General features: G+C 39.8%; 1 protein-coding gene across 1 annotated transcript in view; it reads left to right on the top strand.

Moving 5' to 3' along the window:
• The first annotated feature begins 3,263 nt into the window (after positions 1-3,263).
• Positions 3,264-24,846, top strand: part of LOC125232358 (sodium/calcium exchanger 1) — a 220,535-nt gene continuing 198,952 nt past the window's right edge. Inside the window, 2 exon segments of the mRNA XM_048137990.1 lie at positions 3,264-3,327; positions 3,330-4,920. Of these exon segments, the coding sequence (XP_047993947.1) occupies positions 3,264-3,327; positions 3,330-4,920 (1,655 nt within the window).

Raw genomic sequence — 24,846 nt, 5'->3', positions numbered from 1 at the left:
TGACAGATTAAAGTCGACGAGTAGAAAAAATCAGTACTGTTGTACTTATACCTTTAGTTTTTCAGAAAATAGTAAAATATAAACCTGTGATTAATGATAACCTAACTTAACTTATGATAACAATAACCTTATTAAAATTTTCAAAAAACTCCGATATAGTGGACCGATTATTATGAAATATGACTAAAGAACACTCCCGAGTAATTCAGTTTTCAAACAAACAAAACGAAATCTAAATCAGTTCATCCATTCGGGAGCTAAGATGCCACAGACAGACACACACACACAGACAGACAGACACGTCAAACTTATAACACTCCGTTGTTTTTGCGTCGGGGGTAAAAATACAGTAGATTGTATGTTTTCTTTTTGAAATGAATACCTAACCTAAACCATGAAATATCCATAACCCTAAATTAGATTTGACTGCAATGCGAAATTACCCCTAACTCGCGAACAATGAAAGCGTCTCTGTGAAATATTAAGCTGCATCAATCAGCGAATTCATTAAAGTCGCCCGTCACCTAAATTATTATCTCCCGACGCCCGACGAGTCAATCTAAAAGATTACAACTAGGCTTGTGTAGTACATGTACTAATAGTACAAAAGACACGATTCCCTGCACTGTACTAGACCGAACTATTCCCAAATGATTCTGCTCTCTTACATTTAGTACACTCACACACGCGCAACAGAATGGGAGCGAAAGGAACGAAGAGCCGAGAAGTGACAATGACAGCAAAGCGGTCCGTGTGATCCGACTCATCCGACCGCAACCGAAACATAATCCACTGACTCGGACCGAGAGCGCGCGAAAACGGTCGATCAGCTCTCGGTTAGTACGATCGAGCGTTACTGTACGCCATATCAAAGACATATATATAACTCCGTGTAGACAGATAAAGTCTAAGAAAAAAACGTACCTCAGTATCATACAGAAAAAGGTACGGTGGTCTAGATGGCATTACACCTTTGGGGTACGCTCAGCTAGATGGCGCTAATATTAATATTTGACATTTTAAAACATATCAAGCTAAGAATATGGGCCAAATTGTCAAAACTGGGGTTCAAAAGTTTTAAACCTGTGTCAAGAGATGGCAGTCTATGCTCTGTGATTACACTTTTTACTTCGACAGTAACTCTCTATAATACTCGATCCTCTTTGGCCATATGCACAATTTGTCTATCGCTCTCTCGGTGTACTACTGTACTAAGTGTCCTAAAAGAACGAACTAGTACACTTCGGAGATCGTATTACTAGTTGGGAGCGATCTTTTCAGTGAACGAGCAGGTACAACTCTAATTACAACCCTTTATTGATACACGCCCTTCTTCAAGACATAAATAACTTAATCGCCTTCAAAACTTCTTAATATTCACACCCCCTACCGCAAACGACAATATAAACCGCCCGCCCCGCAACTTAGCCAAACTTCTCATAACGAGAAGCGATTTTAAACTTAGTTTGATAAGTTTGAAAACTTATCGCGAGCTAATAACCTTTTTACCGCGAACTTTCTAAGCTGCGTACATTAAATCTAGGAACAAATTATGGGTCGCGTCCGTGGACGCGCGTCCACTGCCGCGATCTAGATGATGAATAGAGAGCGGATTTTTTATTTATTTATAAGCATCATAATTTTTGCCCAATATTCACAACAGCAACCAAAAAGGGTTTTACTTTTATGCTAGTCATATATTTAAATATAATATTTATATAAATCGCATTAATTTTTAAATCGCTACCTGAAATAGATGAACACATAAACTGGAAAGCGCACATTGAAAAAATTGCTGGCAAACTTTCAAGCTTTTCATACGCCCTCCGACAAATAAAATTGACCACAAACTTAAAAACCGCAGTGTGTGCTTATCATGCCTTTGCGCAGGCGTGGCTGCAATATGGAATAATACTGTGGGGAAATAGTGTTAATACTACAGACCTCTTTATTTTACAAAAGAAATGTATTAAGAGAACTTGTAAATATAAACGATGAGGAAAGTTGCAAGCCTCACTTCCCTAATCTAAAGATTTTGCCGCTGACAGCCTTATATATTTTAGAAACCTGAAAATTTGTTAAAAAAAACGTTAATCTATTCGAAGAAAATAAATACCATAGTTCAGAAACGTATAACCTGCGCCAACGAAATAGAGTCTTTATGAATGTCCCTGCTACGCTGCAAATGTTCAATAAAGGACCTCATGCAATGGCTATGACGATTTTTAATAAAATTCCTCAAAATATATTAAGCGAGAGAAAATACAAAACTTTTGTAAACAAACTAAAGTCCTATCTACTGAATTTGCGCCCATATTCCTTGCATGACTTCCTAGAGACCAAACTTAGCTGTAAGTGCATGTTGTTTTTGTTTTGTTTTGTTGTACTATTTATAATATGTAAAAATGCTACACCCTAGTGGGGTCCATGTTTGTACCTACAATCTGTAAACACCTCTGTAAAATACCATGGTTGCATTGAATAAATGAATATGAATATGAAATCCGCTCTCTAATAATGAATATACCTACACTGAATTGTGCAAACTATCGGTTTTAAGCCGTGAACGCGGCTGGCGAGCTGGTTGTTTTATGACTGTGCACACTTTTCAGTCGAGTTCACAGCCGCGTCCGTGAACGCGTCCGTGGACGCGTCCGCCTAATGTGTTCCTAGATACAGGAGGGGTCACAGATTATTATTATTTTTATCTGCGTCTGACCGTTTTGATTTTTTTGATATTCTTATTTTTAAAGACGCTACAGGCCATCAAAAATTTCCAAAAACGGCATTATTGTTTATGGCGCAAAAAGGGTGTGGTATTCAAAATTGGTGGCAAAAACAATTAGCCAAAAAAACTAAACTGTCCGACACTGATAATTTCATTGTTATTTACATTCTCAAATTTGGTTACGATTGATTAAGTTTTGAAAAAGGAAACTTAAAGGAAATTTAAAATTTTTCGCAATTTATCTTTTGACTGAGTTCTGAATTTACATTTTTTTTTTCGATAAATGTAGTTAATAACTCCAGTATATTTAAGTGAAATTTCCAATTCCATTTTAGCATTTTCGCTCCTGTAGCGTCTTAAGCGCATACAAAGCCTAAATGTTCGAATGTGAGTTTTAGTTAACCGCAAGAAGCCTCGTCGGGTGATGCGCGGAGCGGGGCGGCGCGGCGTCGCGACGCTCAGTCGGGCGCCGGCTTCGAGCAGCGCCGGTCGCCGGTCGCCGCGCATGGGAGGCGTCAGGTAACGCGGCAGCGGCATGCGGCCCGCGCTCGCCGCGCTCGCGGCCTGCTGCGTGGTGGCCCGCGCCGAGCCGCCGGCGCGCCCGCGCCGCGCAACGCCACCACCCCGCATCGCCTGCAGTGCTCGGACGGGCTCGTGCTGCCCGTCTGGCACCCCCTCGACGATGTCCCGACCCTCGAGATCGCGCTCCGCGGCCTCGTCTACTTCTTCGCGCTCATGTACCTCTTCATCGGCGTCTCCATCGTCTCGGACCGCTTCATGGCCGCCATCGAAGTTATCACGTCGCGTGAAAAAGAGGTGCGCGTGCGGCGGAACGGCAGCGACCAGATCGTTGTCGTTCGCGTGTGGAATGAGACTGTTGCCAACTTGACTTTAATGGCCTTAGGGTCTAGTGCGCCTGAGATTTTGTTGTCCGTTATAGAGATAGCTGGAAAGAACTTCGAAGCGGGCGATCTGGGGCCGGGGACTATCGTGGGCTCCGCCGCTTATAATTTGTTCGTTATTATGGCGATATGTGTGGCTGTGATTCCTGACGGTGAGGTGCGGAAGATCAAGCATCTCCGAGTATTTCTCGTGACCGCCACCTGGTCCATATTCGCATATGTGTGGCTCTACCTCATCCTGGCTGTTATATCACCGAACGAAGTCGAAGTATGGGAGGGCGCTGTCACCTTCCTCTTCTTTCCAGCGACAGTTATGACAGCTTACATAGCAGACCGCCGGCTGCTAGTGTACAAATATTTAAAAAAAGGATATCGTGTCAACGAGCGCGGAGTGATTGTGGAAGGGGAAGGAGATGGTTCCGTAGAGATGGCTTTAAAACCGGGCGATGACTTTGCATCCGATGACGATGAAGGTCGAGAAGTGGAGAAATCTCGTAGAGATTATGTTGCTGTTCTCAAAGAACTGAGGAGACAACATCCAGAGGAGGATTTGGAGACCGTAGAGAGGATGGCATTGGAGACTATGATGGCAAAAGGTCCCAAGTCTCGAGCATTTTATCGAGTGGCCGCAACGCGGAAGATGACTGGGGGAGGTGACTTCTCGCGTAAGATATCGGAAAGGGCTCAGAGTGATCTTAGTGAGGTGAAAGCCGAGTTGCAGCGGCGAGGATCAGGTTCACCGTCGATTGAGCCTCGCGGCCCTAATGTCCGTTTTGAGCCTGACCACTATACGGTCATGGAGAACTGTGGCTCGTTTGAAGTTCGAGTGGTTCGGGCTGGAGACTTGAGCGGAGAAGTTTCCGTGCAGTATACCACTGAAGACGGCACAGCCGAAGCCGGGTCAGACTACGTTGCCGCTCAGGGCACTCTAATCTTCAAACCTGGTGAAACAGAGAAAACCTTCACTGTACAAGTTATCGACGACGACGTGTTCGAAGAGGATGAGCACTTTTACGTGCGTTTGAGCTCTGCTAAAGGTGCTTGTTTGGCTTCGCCGTCGTCAGCAACTGTAGTGATATTGGACGATGACCATTCCGGTGTGTTCGCGTTCGCTCAGAGGGACTTTGAGTTGACGGAGTCGGTCGGCACGTACGACCTGCGTGTGGGTAGGACCGCGGGAGCGCGGGGCAAGGTTCGGGTCCCGTACTGGACGGAGGATGGGACCGCCAAGAGCGGTGCTCAGTACGAGCCTGCTGAAGGGCACATCATCTTCGAAAACAACGAAACTGAGTGAGTACTTAGCCTTAGCAAATTTTCTCAAAAGCATGATAACATCCTCTTTACCTGCTTTTCAGATACCGTGATGTGAACTAATGTCCAACTAATTATGTAGTAGTACAAAAAATAATTATCTTTATGAATAGGTTTAAATTTGGCTGTCAAAAAGTGCCAAATAAGTAAATAAATAGGTACCACTGAAAATCAGCATAATGGCGAAATCCAAATAATATTTCGTCAGGCTTTACTATATCATCTAACTAAAACTAATTTAACCTAAGTCATTACTAAGTTAAACATAGATAGAATTTGTAATTTGATTTGCGATTTCAGTAATTTGGTTTGTGAAGGATTACGCAAATGGATTTCGTAGCCCGTTGTCCCGTTATGTCATCCATGGTAGCTATTTGCTGACCGCAGTGCGTTGGATAGCACTGTTAATGGTATGATGTTATCAACTAATGTAAATTCGAGGTTTTGCTGCAATATTAACATTACAGGGTGTCCCCTTATTATTATTGGGTATTTATTAATTAGTAAAACACGTTTACATGACATAACAGTAAAAGCAATGCGTCACGAAACTTAGACTGACATAACAAAAAAGATAATGTTTAAAATCAAAATCTAGAAGATAACTTTGCGCATCCGCGAATATCAAAGTAATTTCCTAGATTTTCATTAACATGGATTTCCGCAATGTACCGCGCGAGTCCATCGATTAATGTTTAAAAATTAAATTTTATTAAAAAAGTTTTATTGATTGTAGATTAATAAGTATTTTGAAAATTGACATTTCTAAGTCAATCACTCGAAACATGAACTAAAAAACCGGCCAAGAGCGTGTCGGGCCACGCTCAGTGTAGGGTTCCGTAGTTTTCCGTATTTTTCTCAAAAACTACTAAACCTATCAAGTTCAAAACAATTTTCCTAGAAAGTCTTTATAAAGTTCTACTTTTGTGATTTTTTCATATTTTTTAAACATATGGTTCAAAAGTTAGAGGGGGGGGACGCACTTTTTTTTCCTTTAGGAGCAATTATTTCCGAAAATATTAATATTATCAAAAAACGATCTTAGTAAATCCTTATTCATTTTTAAATACCTATCCAACAATATATCACACGTTGGGTTGGAATGAAAAAAAAAAATCCGCCCCCACTTTACATGTAGGGGGGGGTACCCTAATAAAACATTTTTTTCCATTTTTTATTTTTGCACTTTGTTGGCGTGATTGATATACATATTGGTACCAAATTTCAGCTTTCTAGTGCTTACGGTTACTGAGATTATCCGCGGACGGACGGACGGACGGACGGACGGACAGACAGACATGGCGAAACTATAAGGGTTCCTAGTTGACTACGGAACCCTAAAAAGTATCAATCACTCGACTTAGCGAAGCATCAACATTTAAGTAGATATTAGGTATGATTAAAAGCAAACATAATCTAACAAAGTAACCAACATATTTATTTTGTGTGTTGCATTCTAATAAAACAATTATGACATGATTAAGTTTTAATACGTGTAAGTATGTAGACTTTTTCTTCTTCACTTCCTTATATTCATATTGGCCTTAGCGTCTATTTCAGACTATTCATGGTACCTATTGTCCCGGATCTGTAAGTTCACATTTTAGACACAATTGTTTTGAAGTATGTTGCGATGTGGCTAAGACGTATCTTTTGCCAAATCTAACGATTAATTTCGAATTGGTTGAATCGATTAGGCCCTATGTGCAAGGAGGCGCTTAAACAAATATACGATTTCTGTCAACTTACTGAAATGTCATTTGAATCGAAATGACAGACTCTGCCACAGCACTAGTTTAAAAATAAAAATGAATGATAAATGACATAATACCTCTAAGTCAATCCTGCGTGATAAATTAATATCGTAAAATACTCACTAACGAAGATCCGCAAAAATGTAACATGTGTTAGATTATGTTTAAAGTAAGCGAAATATTGTTTTTAAATACTTGATTTTTTTAAATATTATTACAGGATTTTATTTAAAATTTCATTAGATTGCGCGAGTTTACGTTTTGTGGACGCTGTCATGTGTCAAAGAGAGGTTCTTACAGCTCTGGGACAATACATGTAATGTCCGAGAAACAACGCTTTTGGTGACTAAACAGACTTATGCGAGAGCGACATACTTTGCTACATTTCTTTACCGCCATATTAAAATAACCCATCTCATAAGCAACTATCAATATCATTTGAATGGTTTATTCATGCGGCGTAATTCCCCCGCGTGCTACGTGTTCGCTCCTACCCTTTCCAGTCCGCACCAATTTTTAACCCCCGACGCAAAAACGACGGGCTGTCTGTCTGTCTGTTTGTTTGTCTGTCTGTCTGTGTGTGTGTGTGTGTGTCTGTCTGTAGCATCATAGCTCCCGATTTTTTTTTTGTCTGAAAGCTGAGTTAATCGGGAGTGTTCTTAGCCATGTTTCAATGAAAATCGGTCTACTGTGCCGCGGTCGGGGGTTTTTTCAAAATTTTAATTTTGTGGTTATGTACGGAATACCCTCCCTGCCTGGATCTTGATGTTGTATAAGTTTGACGTGTCTGACTGTTGTCTGTCTCTGTCTGTGTGTGGCATCGTAGCTCCCGAACGCGAACGGATGAACTAATTTAGATTTAGTTTTTTTGTTTGAAAGCTGCATTAGTCGGGAGTGTTCTTAGCTATGTTAGATGGAAAGCGGTCCACTATGCTGTTTTTTTTTTTTTTTTCTGAAATAATACGTATTTTTCAAGTCATCTCATATTATGCGTATTAAACGTGATACGTAGGTATTAAGCCGTGTCTCGTACCCTTTTGCAGTTCAGGCCAATTTTTGACGTAATATCATGAAGTGATACTGTATTCTTCAAGTAGGTATCCTTTTCAGTCCGCACTCATTTTGTACAGAATTCCCTCCCTGTGAGTTATATCACCACAATGACACTTGACGCTGACTATAGTGCCTATTTCTGGGTTGATAAGTAACATTGTTACTCAGCGTCAATTTTCGTCACTACTTTTTAAAAAACTTGTATCTTCGTCTGTCAATGAAAAGAAAATTGTGGTAAGTATGTATGGAATGCATATAGACTTACTGCGTTTTAACTTTGAGGAGCAGCGTGAGATACGAGATTTTTCAAAGTAGTGACGATTTCCTTGTTGAACAGGCAATGAACGGCAAAGTGTCACTGTCAGGCGACAATTGTCACTGTTGTGATTGGTAATCTTGAAAAACAGTCATTTTATGGAGCAAACTTTATACGTATTAAGCCGTATCTCCAAAAAGGAGGTGGGGAAATGCGAGTGATAGGGTCGAGTGGAGGAAAAGAGGGGAGGCCTTTTGCCCAGCAGTGGGACACTAACGCAGGCTAAAAAAAAAGCCGCATATCGAACCATTTGCAGTCCGCTCCAATATTGTTTAGAATACCGTCTCAGAGTATTCAAAGCTCTTGGTATTTACCTATTTAAGAGATAAAATAGTATTTTCATAATACTTTAATTAAGCGTGTTACGAGTGGCGATAAATTAAAACACCGATTTTTGAATCTCACTTTCACTAAAATACCGAGTTGAAAACGGTGAATTGCTTATTATTTTCAGTGACAATTTTCTGAATTCGAACGCCGTGAGACTCAAAAAACGGCCCCCTGAGGTGAATTTTTATCTATCACCGAAGTGGCAATTTTTGTAGGACATGTCATGAGTAGCTATCGACATTGATAAAAGTTCATGAAGCCTGAGGCCCATGACTTTATATCTAACCTGACAGATTTTAATCTACATGTCCCAATTATCGACATTGATAAAATTCACGATAGGTTCCCAATTTAAGAATAACCAATACAGATTCCCAATTCCACAGTTCCATAATTTAACAGATAACCAATTACTTCCCAATTCTACATATTCTTTATTCCACAGTTTCTTATCTCTACAGTTTCCCAATTATACAAATTCCTAACTGCACAGATTCTTTAGTTTTTTTATTATCTTTTATAAAACAGAGCCGCTTTCTTTGTAGTCAGATGAAAAACTTTGGTTAAATTTTTAAAACCCTACAGATTAGCATCCTTCAAAATGACCAATTTTACCGTTACAGTAAAGAGCTTCATATTTATTGAAATTCTAATAGGAGGTTCTGTCACTTCTGTCTATGGACAATTTTAGTTTACAACAAATAAAACGAGTGCGAATAAAATTTAAACTTATCATTTAATCACTCAACAAGACCTACCTAAGAAATAGTTTTTATCTAATTTGATACAACATACTCAAATAACATATCAAATTTTTATGGTGCTATTATAATATTTAATAATATTGTATAAATATATATGTATTAGAGTAAAATTGAAAATAGTATACATATTTTCAAATATGGCCGTACTAATAGTATAATCTGTAGAATTGGGAATCTGTAGGACTGGAAATCTGGGAGTTTGTGGAAATGTCTGTCTGTTTGTTTGTCCGTCTTTCACGGCAAAACGGAGCGACGAATTGACGTGATTTTTTAAGTGGAGATAGTTGAAGGGATGGAGAGTGACATAGGCTACTTTCTAATGCGAGCGAAGCCGCGGGCAAAAGCTAGTATTATTATAAAGTGATAAAGTGTACCCGTACCTACTCTGTATTGATTGTTGGTACGAATATGAAGCCAAACCGATCGACGGTCAACATTATTGTCTCCGGATCAGCGGATGTACTCATTTAGCGACAATTGATGACCTATGTCAATCTACCATCTATTGCTATTGCGAGGCAGAGGAATTAGCTAATATTTTCAAGTGCAACAAACTGATTATACACGGTGTAACATTAGGAAACCGAATAATTTTAACAGCGTATCATTTAAAAAAAAATCACTTAATATTCCTCACAGTTTCGTTTTCTGTCAACCCCTTATTTGCCAAGAGTGGCACTGATACTTTAGTAATAGTTTCATGTGCTCTGCCTACCCCTTCATAGGATACAGGCGTGATTGTATGTATGTATGTTAATATTCCTCAGTACAAAACGCTCTTTCAAACAATTCACAAATTTGTTTTTTCTTGACTTCATATAACATTTTATCTTTTGACCTCAGAAATGCTTTGTTAAAATCTTTCTGTTCCCTCATGTTACATCGTGTAATTACAAATAGTGTGACAGTTTCAAAATTGTCTAAATAGTAACACTTTAAATTCTCGCGTTTTGAAATTATTTAAGTCACACACGGATCGGACGCGATAATAGTACATTACTACAGAGGCCGGGACAAAGGGGGTTGCCGGCCGAAGACATATAGACGGCCGAGCGAGGCGGGTTGGTTAGGTCTGAGTGGTCGCGGAAGACTGATTCCCGCCGAGGTATGTATAGTGCTTTTCTCAAACATGGTATGAAATAAATAAAGTCTACTGAAAATAGTAACTTTGGATGGCTGTTCTCCTAAACGGTGCGTCGTAGCGCAAAAATAATCGAATTTTCGTTCCTCTTTGATACTCCGTATACGCTTAAAGAAAACAAAAAGTTAAAAAAAAAAAAAAAAAAAAAAAAAATTTTTTTACACATTACACAGTATGAAAACGCACCGGATCCCAAAATCAAATATTGTCTGGGGCCCGTACCAGTTGCAGTCAGATATTGCACGTCTAAAGCCCCTTATAGTTTTTTTTGTGTGTTGGCTAAATACCTGTGTGTGTTATGTCACAATTATCTGTGTTTGGAAATTAAAAAAGAGGACTTGTGCCGGTTGGCCTGCAAGGTTTGTATGAAATTCCATTATCTATCAATCGTCCTAGCCGCACCTGCAACGTCATACTTCGCTGCCAATTATAAGGCACATAACATCAATATTTCATACCATGTTTGAGAAAAATATTTTTCCCGTTTTTTCAACGTTTCGGCCAGGTTGCAGGTTGGTTCGGGACTTCGGGCAGGTTCGGTCGGTGGGTTGGTTGGTAAGCAGTGGTCGCGGAAGACTGATGTCCCAGCAAAGTGGCTAGTGTAAGTAGTATAACCTGGCCGAAACGTTGGAACAAAAATAAAAAAAGTTTTTAGATCGCGTTCGACCCGTGTGTGACATTAAAAAAAATCTAAATAGTGGTAAAAATTTCGATAAAGTCATGAAAGAAATGAAGAAAGTCTTTAAAATGTATATTATCTCTCAATTTTGGAACGTTCCGACGACCCATATTATCTATCAATTCATAACTTGAAATAAATCCGACCAATATTATAAATTTATCACGACACGCTGCGCGGTGAAAACAAATGAAGTGATTCTTTAGTTTAAAAAAAATCTGTGCAACACAAGTCCCAACACATCACAGGCCAAAACGCAGTTTTACTGTATTATTTGACGACAAAAATTAATATTCTCGACATGGGTATGCCCGTAAACCATCGGTTGTCTATGTCCACGTTACTAGCTATTAATAGACTGGTAGTTAGGAAACTTCGCGTTTATATTTAGTTAAGTGTGTTTGTTTACTCTCTAGACGGCAGCTTTTTATAAATAAGTATCTTCGTGTGTCTTTGTTTTACCTTATGAGCGGGGACCCATTTCGTTACAAGTCTCTTTCCAACTTGTCATATTAGACATTGACAACCACTTGTAAATTGTGACTTGTAGTTTTGAGAAATGGGCCCCAGATCAACTTTCTTTTTTATACGATAGGGGGCAAACGAGCAGACAGCTCGCCTGGTGGTAAGCGATCACTGCCGCCCATGGACACACGAAGTGTTGAAGGTGCGTTACCGGCCTTTAAGATGGGTGTACGCTCTTTTCTTGAAGGTTTGAAGGGTCATATGCTGTAAAGTTTTTTAATCAACAAGAAATTAATAAATATCGGGTGTGTTTACATACCTATTGATTAGTATTTATTGAGTGTTTGTAAATTAGCTATTGCATATATAATAATCAAAATGTAAATTATATTCAGTATGAAGCTTACACGTATTCTGAAATAGGAATTTCCGAAGCAATATAAAATAAAAACGGGAAAACAAAATAAGAAAATATGGGAATTATTGAAAAATGTAACTGGAAAATAGAAATGATGCGAAAATAAAGAAAGAATTCCTACTTATTTAGATTTTATTGTAATGTAGAAATAATAAACACGTATGAAGTAAAATCCGAAGCCTTGCAAAGAGCATATTATCATGTATTTTAATTGGCTGACTAATTGGACACGCAATTCATTTTCACGCCATGTGTTCCTTCTCTTTCTGATTAGAATGTACGAGAAGGATAGATAATCAATTTATGTTCGGTATTGCATATTAAATATAAATCAACAAATGTCTGCGTTAGTTATCTATTTTTCTATTGGTACGTTCTTATCGTTCTATACATCTCATGCAAACTGTTAAGTAAGTTAAGTTACGAACATACTATTGACAGACAAACAGGTTTCAACATTAACGATGTTTAACACTTTAAGTTCTCGCGTTTTGTACACATTTTTTAAAGACATTGAACACATTTTTTTTTTTTATATTTTTTAAAGACACTGATTGATTGAAGAGATTGAACGCGATAAAATAACATTATTTCGCTGGGACGTCAGTCTTCCGCAACCACGGCTAGTGCAACCTGGCCGAAACGTTGTGTAAAAGGTAATAATGTTATTTTATCGCGTTCGACCCGTATGTGTCTTTAAAAAAATCACGATATTTTGCAAATAATATTCACCAAATCATTAATTTCAAAATTTTCCCCCGAAATTTCGAGGACGATACGACGCTTAGCTCGAATATTTAGTATGAGTACATCTTCTAGGATCGCGAGTTATTCTAACAACCCGCTCTGGGTCTTATTACAGGTTTATTAAAAGTAACATGAACGTTTTGCCCACTAGAGATGTTACTCTCTTACACTACATACAATTACGCCTGTATCCCATGAAGGGGTAGGCAGAGCACATGAACTACTCAAGTTTCAGCGCCACTCTTGGCAGGGGGTTGAAAGAAAACGAAATTGTGACATTGCAGTGACAGGTGGCCAGCCTCTCGCCTACGCCACAATTTAACCCATATACCACAGTCGACTTCTACTACACCCACGGGAAGAAAGGGGTTGGTACACGGGCACACTAACACATGTTAATGTCACGTCAGTGCCAAACTCGTGGTAAGGGTACTCAACGATTCGGAAAAGCGCCAAATAACAATCCGACTGTAGTACACATCGTTAGCGGGTAGGGGGTTTCGCAAAAAATGTAACACTTTCCCCTAACTATGTCACATACGAGGGAGGGGTGGTTTACCCCGGAAATGTGCTTTTTTAGATGTAAGGTTTTTTACTACGAACCGTCGAGCTTACAAGTCTGTTGTCAAATAATATTAAATTCAATTCAATTCAATAATTTTGCTAGATCGCAAAATTGCAATTTAAATCTTTTCTACATACCTTACGACTAGGTAAATCACGAAGGTTGAAAATATATTATACCGTAAAATATAATTGTCTTGTCAATATGGTAGGTACTACACACTTAAGTATTAAGTTATTACGCCTGATTAAGATGCACATTTGAGACAGATACGTACAGTAATAGGTACGTTCATATGATGGGAAAATAATTGAACAGGCATTCACGACTACTTTCCTAGGTTTTAAGATTGATCAGGGCTTAAAATGGGACCAGCAATTAGATAAACTGTGTGGTAGTCTGGGCAGTGCGTGCTTTGCCTTAGGTCGAGTTGCAAAGACTGTGGCTCCAGAAGTAGCCCGGACATGCTATTTCGCCACTGTCCATTAATTAATACAGTACGGTGCGGAGCTCTGGGGACGCTGTGCTGAATGGGAGGGTCTTTCGCTTTCAGAAACGAGCTGTCAGGATCGCTGCTCAGTAGTGCAGACACCCCGGCCAAAGAACTCTTTAAAAAACTAAGAATCCTCACACTGCCTGCAATAGTTATCATGCAGGTAGCCATTTATATAAGAGAGAACTTGGCGGCATACAAAACAGCAAACAAAAAGCGATTATTTCCGAACCCTATTCATTTTTAAATACCTATCCAACAAATATCACACGCTAGGGTTGAAATTAAAAAAAAATCACTTCCCACTTTACGTGTATGGGGGTGTACCCCAATAACCACTTGACAGTCCAGCCCGCACGACCATTTTCCGGTCAACAGTCCGGATTTTTAAGTGACGCGCGCAGCGCGCTGCGCATCCACAACTTTCTACAAAAACGTCTGTATCTTCTAAACTACACAAGATATAGTTAAAAAAAAAATACTTCGGCATAAATGAACGTACAGTAATGCCGAGCGAACAGACTGGTGTAAGTTAGCTGTCCCGATAACTTCCCGCCCCGCGACGCCGTCTCCAGGCTCGTTAAACATTCACCATGGAACTTGTAAACACGGTTAACTTCGCCCTGCGGCTTTCCCGTACCCAAGGAATGCAGGAAGTTTTTGATTATTATCCTGTTGGGGTTTTAAGAGTAAGGGCCAGTTGCATCAACTACATATATTTGACAGGCAACATCATCGTCACGCACCAGACGTCTATGGAACATCGCATACAAACAAAAACGAACGCTTTAACGATGACAGATGGTTTGATGCAACCGGCCCTAAGTATAGTGTAAAACATACTCGTAGGACTACAGATTCAAATCTTTCAAAAATATGCAAATGTACAAAGCTGATGCCTAGCTATAAGTGCGTGCCACTTTCGTTCCGGAGGTCGCGGGTTCGAACCCCGGCTCGCACCAATAAGTTTTTCGGAACTTATGTGCGAAATGTCATTTGATATTTGCCAGTCGCTTTTCGGTGAAGGAAAACATCGTGAGGAAACCGGAGTAATTCCAATAAGGTATAATTACCCTTCGGATTCGAAGGTCAGATGGCAGTCGCTTTCGTAAAACTAGTGCCTACGCCAAATCTTGGGATTAGTTGTCAAAGCGGACCCATGAGCCGTGGCAATGATGAGGATGATGATGTACAAAGCTGAACTTAAGAAAACGTTTTCTGCTGTCACTTTCCAAGTTCAGAGTCAGAGTCAATGAAACGAACAGAATTGTAATGAGTGTACTTTCATTACCTATATGTTATTTTTTCAATAGCCTGTAGAGTGTCTCACTGCTGGGCATAGGCCTCCCCCCCTAGATTGCCAATCCTCCCGATTAAGTGCAGCATCCCTCCAGTTGTTGAGAAAGGAGTCCAGGTCATCCCGCCATCTCTTTCCGGGCCGATCCCTCGGGCGTTTGCGTTTTGGCACCCACTCCATAGCTAACTTAGCCCGCCGCTGTGGATGCATACGCCGTACATGGCCTGCCCAGTCCCACTTCAACCTGGCGGTTTTGACCCCAACGTGCCTGTCTTGGCGCGCAACGTAGTATTTCGGACCCGGTCAATCCTTTTCACCCCAAGCATGTTGCGCTCCATGGCTCAAGTCATGAAAAACATAGTCTTGATAATCATGATACTCTTAAAAAGGCATTAACGAATGAAGTTTCCAAGATCCAAAATTTCTCAGAAAATAACGATTACATCTTTGAAAGTTTCGTTCGTAAATTTTTAACGAGGTGCGTGCCGGGATCCATGTTTCAACTTGAATTTATTGGGGACCACTAACTTGTGTGAGATAGAGTAGGGAATATGTATATCTTGTGTAGAAATTTATTTGTATCAGATGGTGTACAGTCACCAGCGAAAACTTGTTATACAACAAAGGTCGCAAAATTTCTGACACGTTCTTATTGGTTAGAGCGAAGCGGACAGTATTATTGCTGCCGACTTTACAAAATTGTGTCAAGCGATATACTAAATATAAGAAGATCATACAATCTCATACATTAAAATGCGACCGCCTAAGAACGCGCATACACTACACCACACATAGATGGCGCCACAAAAAATGTCTTGTTGCCATCGATTATTTGTGGATTGGCGTTAAGTGTCACTTTCGAGCCATAAATCTATATCAAAAGTGACACGTAACGCCATCTACAAGTATTAATCGAAAGCTACAAGACATTTTTTTTGTGGCGCCATAATATGTGTGGTGTAGTGTATGCGCGTTCCAGCGTTCCCATGTGATGATATTGAATTAAGGCAAAACAGGACATATGAACGCTCTCCATTATTTCCTCCCTGGTTTATACCTATGTACTTATTATTATTATCAATATCTGTGTCGCACGTCGCACCGTTTTGCTTTTTTGGCATGTTTGTTTTTACTAACGCAAAGACGACGGAGTGGTATAAGTTTGACGTGTCTGTCTGTCTGTATGTCTGTGTGTGTGTGTGTGTGTATGTCTATGGCATCGTAGCTACCAAACGGATGAACCGATTTAGATTTAGTTTTTTTTTGTTTGATAGCTGAATTAGTCGGGAGTGTGCTTAGCCATGTTTCGTGATAATCGGTCCACTGTGTCGGGGTTTTTTTTCTATTTTTTTATGTTGTGGTTAGGTTATTAAAGAAACAAGTTGAGCCTTTCAGTTGGTCAAAACGGCTAAATTTAATTTGCCACAAAGAAAGACGTGGTATTCAAAACTGAGATCAATTATTAGCCAAAATATCGAAACGGTCCGACACAGATTATTTCATCATTATCCTGATTGAGAGGAAGTTTTTGAGAAGTAAACAATCGGGAGCGAAATCTCGATTTTTGTATTTTTCATTAAGTACGCAGGATTTCTCGCCTGAGCAGCAATTGTCCTTATCGCATCAAATTTAGGGGCGGGGTTTTAGTGTCTAAATTCGTACACTGAAATAAAGTGATGATACTACATATATAATTTGATAAGAATTTATTTTTAAAACATTAAATAATAATTTGATACTATATATACTCGACATTCAATGTCGATAATCTAGTGAAGTGAGAAGTTATTGATATAACAGAATTTTGCACAAAATAGGCTCACCCCTTTGATGTTAAAAAGCCGCCACTTCAAAGCAAATGAACCGCACACGAGCAGACGACATTGAATTCTATTGCGCGGCGCGAAGGTCGAAAGCCGCGCCCGCACCTGGCCGTGTAGGTAGCCAAGAGGCTGCACGTGCGTTTTTCTTTGAATTCGCCGACGACGCAGCTGTGAACGCAGGTGCAGCCTTCTATCTCTTTCATTCATATTTCTGTTTCAACGGTTAGCCGTTTGCCAGCCGGCAATGAAGGTTGTTTTTTATAACCGAGTTCAAAAAAAGAAGGAGGTTCTCAATTCGACTGAATGTTTTTTTAGGGTTCCGCAGTCAACTAGGAACCCTTATAGTTTCGCCATGTCTGTCTGTCCGTCCGTCCGTCCGTCCGCGGATAATCTCAGTAACCGTAAGCACTAGAAAGCTGAAATTTGGTAACAATATGTATATCAATATTATCAATCACGCCAACAAAGTGCAAAAATAAAAAATGGAAAAAAATGTTTTATTAGGGTACCCCCCCTACATGTAAAGTGGGGGCTGATTTTTTTTTTCATTCCAACCCCAACGTGTGATACATTGTTGGATAGGTATTAAAAAATGAGTAAGGGTTTACTAAGATTGTTTTTTTGATAATATTAATATGTTTCCGCAACAAAATCAGCCTGTATAATGACGCATCGCGCCGTGTTTTCGCCTCTTATGTGTAATTTAGATTGCGTCCGCGCCCCGTCTGCGCCTCGTCCTCGCCACGCCCGCGCCCCGCCACGTCCGTTGTGTTTATTTTAGACGTAAGACGCGCCCCCAGGCGGCGCGGCGCGCGCCACGCCGCCGCCACGCCACCTGGGGCGCGCCTTACGTCCTTCCTATACAAAATGTACTGAGGAGACGCTTTTTGAATTACACTTAGGTGGCGTGGCGCGGACGCCCTTTGCGCGCCCCGAGTAGGGAATGCAAACCGGTAAACCGGTTTACCGGTTTCCCGGTAATTTTGCCTAATTTGGGTTCGGTAAATTACCGGTAAATATACTCAAAAACCGGTTTTTTACCGAAATTTAAATTTACTTAAAAATTACTACAAAAAGCACTTCTGTCGCTGTTTCTTCGTAAATAAACACTTGTAGATACTTCTGGTAATCACTTTATTTAGTAAGAATTCGTTTTCTACATTAAAACGTTTATTTTTTGTATATATTGTGGTATTGAAAACATGTCTGTTATATCTTATCTTACCCACTGTAATACGTCGACAGTCAATACGCGCGAGAGGGATGACTGGTTGTCGTTTCATAAACGTACCTAAGTACAATATGTCTGCCGACATGTTTCGTGGCATATAGAGAGAGCTCTTGCAGCGGCTAGAGTCCGTGCATTGTTGCCTGCACTGTGCGTGCCTGCATAGTCGGTTCCAAGATAAAAAAAACCTGATTCCTATAAAACCAACAAGTTTGGACTGTGGATAATCAGTTCACTATCCACAGTTGGGTTTATAAACTCCAAATTTAGACCCCGAATGAAGGATAAGACCATTAATTCACTCATTGTTATTTAAATATTTGCTTAGCTTTTAAGATAAGACCCCTTCCTCCTCGCCATGGTATCTTCATTGCTGAGGGTCGTGAAGTCCCAATATAATCAGTTTTATTCTGACTTTTTGTTCCGGTTCTGAAGTTGGGTGTAGAGGATAGAAAGGATCTCATTTGTCCATCTTGCGACCTCTGGATCGTTAGCCATCAACCTTGCCAGTAATGATTAGTTGCTCAAGGTTGTGGCCTTTTTCCCTCCAAAAACTCCAAAATTCTACGTAAACAGATGGTTGATAACCTGGTGTTGATTTTCAATTCGCGTAAGATAGACCCATTTGTACGGAAGGCAATTCAGGGTATTTGCAAAATCTTCATCTAGCACCACATCTCGAAGGTTGTCTATTGTTTGCCCGACAGTCATTTAACATAATATTCATTTGCCCGAATCTAACTTGCCTGAATTTCATTTGCCCGAATGATTTGTTTACCATAAAAATCATATGACATACTCGTTGTTTATCCGAATATTACCTTCCATAATCATACAATGCCATACTATTTGTTAGCCATATTATTAAGTGCAATAATATGGTTCCATAGAATATTCAAACGCCATAAGCAATTATTGCCATATTAATTGTTGCCCATATTATTACCTAACCTAACCTACTTTCTGATAGCAGTTTCATTTTCCAGGGGTCACTGTTCTAACCTAACCTAACCTAACCTAACCTACTTTTCCAGCAGTTCCATTCTCCAGGGGGTCACAGTTCTAACCTAACCTAACCTACTTTCTGATAGCAGTTTCATTTTCCAGGGGGTCGCAGTTCTAACCTAACCTAACCTACTGTCTGATAGTATTTTCATTTTCCGGGGGGTCACAGTTCTAACCTAACCTAACCTACTTTTCAAGCAGTTTCCTTTTCCAGAGGTTCACAGTTCTAACCTAACCTAACCTACTTTCTGATAGCAGTTTCATTTTCCAGGGGGTCACAGTTCTAACCTAACCTAACCTACTTTCTGATAGCAGTTTCATTCTCTAGTCCTTCTAGTACCTATTATAGTAGTTTTCGATTCTGCCAAAGCACATTATGGAAATTGACTTTTCTGGACGCTAATTTGTATGACAAATGATGGTATGAAATGTGGTAATTACGGATTTCAATGATTCTGACAAATGACATTATGGAAACTGACTTTATGGGAAACAAAGTTTCTGGCACTAGATTAATATAGTAAACAATGATTATGGCATAAGATGTTATGAGAAACAATATTATGATTGTTGAATAGGATGGCAAATAAAATTATGGCAAATGAAATTCTGGCAAATGGGGGTATCCCCATCTCGAAAACGTCAATGCGGTTGCAGCTTTTTCAGACTCCAAGTCTCAGCTCCGTAGATGAAAATGGAGAAGACTAGAGCGTAAACCAATCCGGTTTTGGTTTTTCTAGAGACATGCGGTTCTCAGGAACCAAGACTTATGGAGATAATCCTTGTAGCTAGGACTCTTTTGGCCATTCCTATGCGTATTCTGATTTTTTTTTTTCAGAAGAACCGATATTGTCGATATTTGCGCCGAAGTATATGAAGTCATCTACTGTTACTGGCCTAAGAACATCTGTGTGTTGTATCTACCTACCACAATCCACCACCATGAGCTTGGTTTTTACTGTGGTTAATCTTGAGATGCGTTTCCAGACTGATGCGTTCCATTTTACCAGTGCTGTCAACCATTTCCGCTTCATTGGCGGCCAGAAAATTGGTGTTATCTGCCTATCGAAGATTCGTTATTTTGGTTCGCACCAATGATGATTCTTCCCTCCCAGCTTCCGCAGGCTCTTCTGATGACATATTCACCGAAGGCAGGTGACGGGTAATCTTATCAACACCTTTTACAAAAGGGCTCGAAGGTTCTCTGCTACTTCAGTTTCCTTTTTCAACGGAATTTCAATTCAATGAAAGCTACCAAATGCTTGATGACAAAACGATGCAGATCTGTTTGCACCTTTGCCCTTGACGAAACTTGCCTGTTTTTGCGGGATCTGCCAGTCCAGCATGTGACATAACCTGCTGTATAACACAGCACGTTTCTGGTGGGATATAAGAACCAGGGTCCTGTAGTTGTAATTTACGCAATTACAAATACGTTAGGCGGTCGCATTTTAATGTATGGGATGGTAAAATTGATCTTCTTATATTTAATGTATGGCCAAGCGAAGGAGTATATCCCAAATACCAATGTCGTGTGCAAACCCTACCATTTTGATATGGCTAAAAATGGCAGAATACTAATTTATGTGTTCGTTACACAATGAGGGGCATTAATTGTGTTTTAGTTTATGTGATAAGCTGAAAGTGAGTTTCACAAAAACCTCACATAATTATGTAGTTACCAATGTAATTACCTACATAATCAGTTCCAATTAATGAACCGCATATGTTTAAGAAATTACATCCCATCGACAATCCATAGCCTTTCAAATTAAATAAAACCGATATAGACGTTACACAGTTAACAAAATATTGTAACAAAGATTCTTATCTTTATGCTGGTCGTAATTTGCGGTTTTTGAACACAACATAGAGGGTTAGAAACCCTTAATGGCTCACCAATTAGACCTTGACCCCACCTACAGATAATTGTTAGGGGCTAAACATAAAAGATAATTGTATGTTATGTCACAAACAATTTTGTTCCATTTTTAGGCCGACGCCATAAATAAATTGCATTTTGGTTTAGTTTTAAGCTTTTAAGTAAATCTAATTTGGTTTAGTTTAGTTGTAAGATTTGCTGTTTTAGTAGATATAGTAAGGTACAGCGGGGCAAATCTCGACTGGGGGGCAATTGTAACTAATCCATTTTTCCCATTATTACACTATGATGTTGAGTTCTACATGTATCCACTGAACACGCCTACCATATATAGGCAACCGGTGGAAACTCTATTTAATAATGCAAAGATTGTAAAACATGGAGATGGACCAGTTACATTTGTCCCCCAGTCGAGATTTACCCCGCTGTACCTTATCGGCCAAATTTTTATATTACAGGAAAAAATTTAAAAATGTACGCTTCCGTCGGGTCTTGAACTCGCATTCTGCACTCCGTGCATTGCTCTTAACCAATTGAACTACTGAAGCCACGCCGGACCTCGCAAATCTTTCCATGCCTAGGAAAATTAAAATATGTAATTTAAAAAGTTTTTTAGGTGTCATTTCTTCCCAATATCATCGGCGAAACGAAAGCCCACAGACTTCGCTGGTTCAGTCACTTACTTGGAATGGGAAACGATCGGGCTGTCAAGAGAGCGTTCTTGGGTCGACCGGCTGGTGGCCGTCCGGCGGGTCGACCCAGGTATCGCTGGGAGGACAGTATGGTGGCGGATCTGCGTTGGCTTCAAGTCAGTGACTGGCAAGAGGCTGCACAGGATCGGGACAGGTGGCAATCTCTCGTTTCGGAGGCCAAGATTCACTTTGGATCACCGAGCTTAAATAGTTAGTTAGTTTTTATTCATTTCTTCAGATTAAATAAATTAAATTAGATTCTAGGTTTGCAGGCGTTTCTACATATCTAAAAATGTTGGTACAAATATGTATTTTGTGACGTAATTGCCGCTCGTACGTCTATTTATACAACCCGGATTATATTTGTCTACAAAACGCCAAACTAGTAAGCGGTGACGTTACGGATGATCCGGGCTTACGGCTGACCCGCCGCTGGAGCGTGAACGTACGGCTTCCGAAGCCCGAAAATGTGGGACACCTGATTGAGAGACGTTACACTAACTAACAAGCCAATAGGCGAGACGACTAAAAAAAATTAATTAGTCCGTCAGTTAGATTATCAAAGAATTTCAGACACGTATTTTTTCTTTTTTCTCGTAAACGAAAAATGACGATGGTACAGTGCGTTGAAGTTTCGCGTGACGTCACGCCTAGGTACAATTTTTACTTAAGTAGAAGTGACGTCACAAGCCCCCACTCCGCAACTTGGATGCTCTATATCTTTGTATTTTTTATTAATTAGAAAAAGCGAAAAAATGTGTTAAGTATTTTTGGACGATTTAACTGACGGACTAAACAGAATGCCAAAATTATCAGTACAATCAACAGAAAAAATATCAGAATCGGAATATAATAATTCAATTACTATTATATGTTTGTATGATAGTTCGTGTCATTCACAAAGACGTGCTCACCCCTCTTTGTAATCGCTTATAATAAAAATGTGAAATTTTTCAGCGCAGCAGAGTTTCGTCTACCTATAGCTTAAGTGACCGGCCACATCAGAGCGTCGCGTGTCTCGGGGCGCGCAACGGACGTCCACGCCACGCCTTACGTTACGTCCTTCCTATATAAAATGTACTGAGGAGACGCTTTTTGAATTACACTCAGGTGGCGTGGCGCGGACGTCCGTTGCGCGCCCCGAGACACGCGACGCTCTGATGTGGCCGGTACCTAAGGGCGTTCCCTGCGCCAGTGACCTTCGATTTGAATTCTTTGAGCTTATCATATTAACAGCATCGTCTTGAAACAAAATAGTATCTCCTAATTCAAGCTTATGCATGTTTGTGGCAAAATTACCAATAAAATGTTATTAGCTCTTGATAAAATGATATATTATTTCTTTATTCGATTTGTGTCAGCTTTCGTGAATTGATCTAGGAATATGGACGCTAAAAATCCGGTTCGTTCATCAAGTTTGAAGTGTAACCCGGATAACCCGGATTTAACCAGTTAACGAACTTGTCGCTCACGTTCGGTTAATTGTTTGCTTGTGCGCTGTGCATTAACATATGTGCATACATATTGGTTGATTACTCGTACATAGCGCTGAGGTTGCTGGCTTTTCAGACTGGCGGTTATTTTTTCAGTGTCGGTTATTCCATAAGCACTCTTATACGGGAATGTGGTCATTGTGTTACGAAGTTTTCCGAATGTGACATTAAAGGTAAAATGTATAGGTTGTTCTATTAGTAATATCACCCTGTTACAGATAAGGTACAGCGGTGCAAATCTCGACTACTGGGCAATTGTAACTGATACATTTTTCCATTATTACACTATTTAGTTGAGTTCCACATGTATCCACTGAACACGGAAAAAACTGATCATTTGGACTTGCCCCCAGTCGAAATTGTCCCTTCTGTACCTTACCTAGTGTATTTTTTAGCTGAAGCCTTTGGCAGAAACTGATGAGAGCTGGGTATCTTTAAGTATTTGTTTTGTTTTACGATAACTAGATATAAGACTGCTTTGCAATGCCCTCTCAGGGCGCCATGTCGCTCTATTTTAATGAAATGTAACAACTCTACGTGTACCATGGTTCGCAATAAAGATATTGTATTCTAAAACCGAAATAAATTACACATATGAAGGAAAAAGTGACCAAGTCCTCTGGTGCCTGAGGCTGGTAGTGAGGAGGTGCTCTGGCTTCCAGCCTCAGGCACCAGAGGACTTGGTCACTTTTTCTTTCATATGTGTAATTTATTTCGGTTTTAATTTATATACATAGTAGTGTGACTACTTTAAGACAGCACAAGTTGAAATATTTTCAATAGATTATAATTTAACTTGTGTTCATTAGAATATTCTATTCTATTCTATCTCATTATACATAGCCAATCGTTCGCTTCGTGGTAATGTCTCTCTCATATTTGCGGAAAAGATAGTATTATATTAGTTTAGACTAACACTATCTCCACTCATAATATTAAATTAAAACGGGACTTAATCGCGTAAAACTTACGTTCCAAATGCACCATTAGAGGAAAAGGTCAAAGAACATTATCACGGTGGTTAAAAAACGATAAATAAATAAGTCTGCGGTTGCCGAGCATTTGCTGAAGTCAGGACCAAACCACTGGATTCAACTGCATAATCCCAAAGTCCTTTCAACTGAACGAACCGAACGAAATTTTTTATCTGTGCAATGGACTAATAGGGTGGCGCCATCTGTCATAACCTTTGAGGAGGCACCATCATCTCATTAAATCCTTAAAAATAAAGAAATAAGCTAATATTTAGTGTGATACTATACAGCACGACCACGGATGATTTTATTAATTCAGATGCGGTACAAATTCACGAAAAAAAATGTACTTTTTTGTACTGACGTTTAAAAAAAATGTACCCTTATGATTTTGGAGTTTCGACATAGGGCCCGGGGTCGTGCTAGGTAGGTACTCCGTGGCACGACCACACTATATTTAATGAGATTTTAAGTTTCTGTTGCAGTACGCAAATTCACGAAAAAATGTACTTTTTTACTTACCTTTAAAAAAAAAAATACCCTCATGGTTTCGGAGTTTTGACATGGGGTGTGGTCGTGCTAGATAGGTGGTACTTCCTGGCACGACCACACTATATTTATGTTTAATTTGATGGTCAAATGAATACTAAACAAGTGTTTTGAAATTGTACTATGTAAATTACTTCAAAAACTTAGTGCGGTCGTGCCAGGGAGTACCTATCTAGCACGACCACAACCCATGTCGAAACTCCGAAACCATGAGGGTACTTTTTATAAAAAGGTAAG

Source organism: Leguminivora glycinivorella, chromosome 13 (assembly GCF_023078275.1).
Source record: "Leguminivora glycinivorella isolate SPB_JAAS2020 chromosome 13, LegGlyc_1.1, whole genome shotgun sequence".
Lineage (NCBI taxonomy): Eukaryota > Metazoa > Arthropoda > Insecta > Lepidoptera > Tortricidae > Leguminivora > Leguminivora glycinivorella.
Note: the sequence above shows the minus strand (reverse complement) of the source record. Positions and strands in the feature narration are given on the sequence as shown.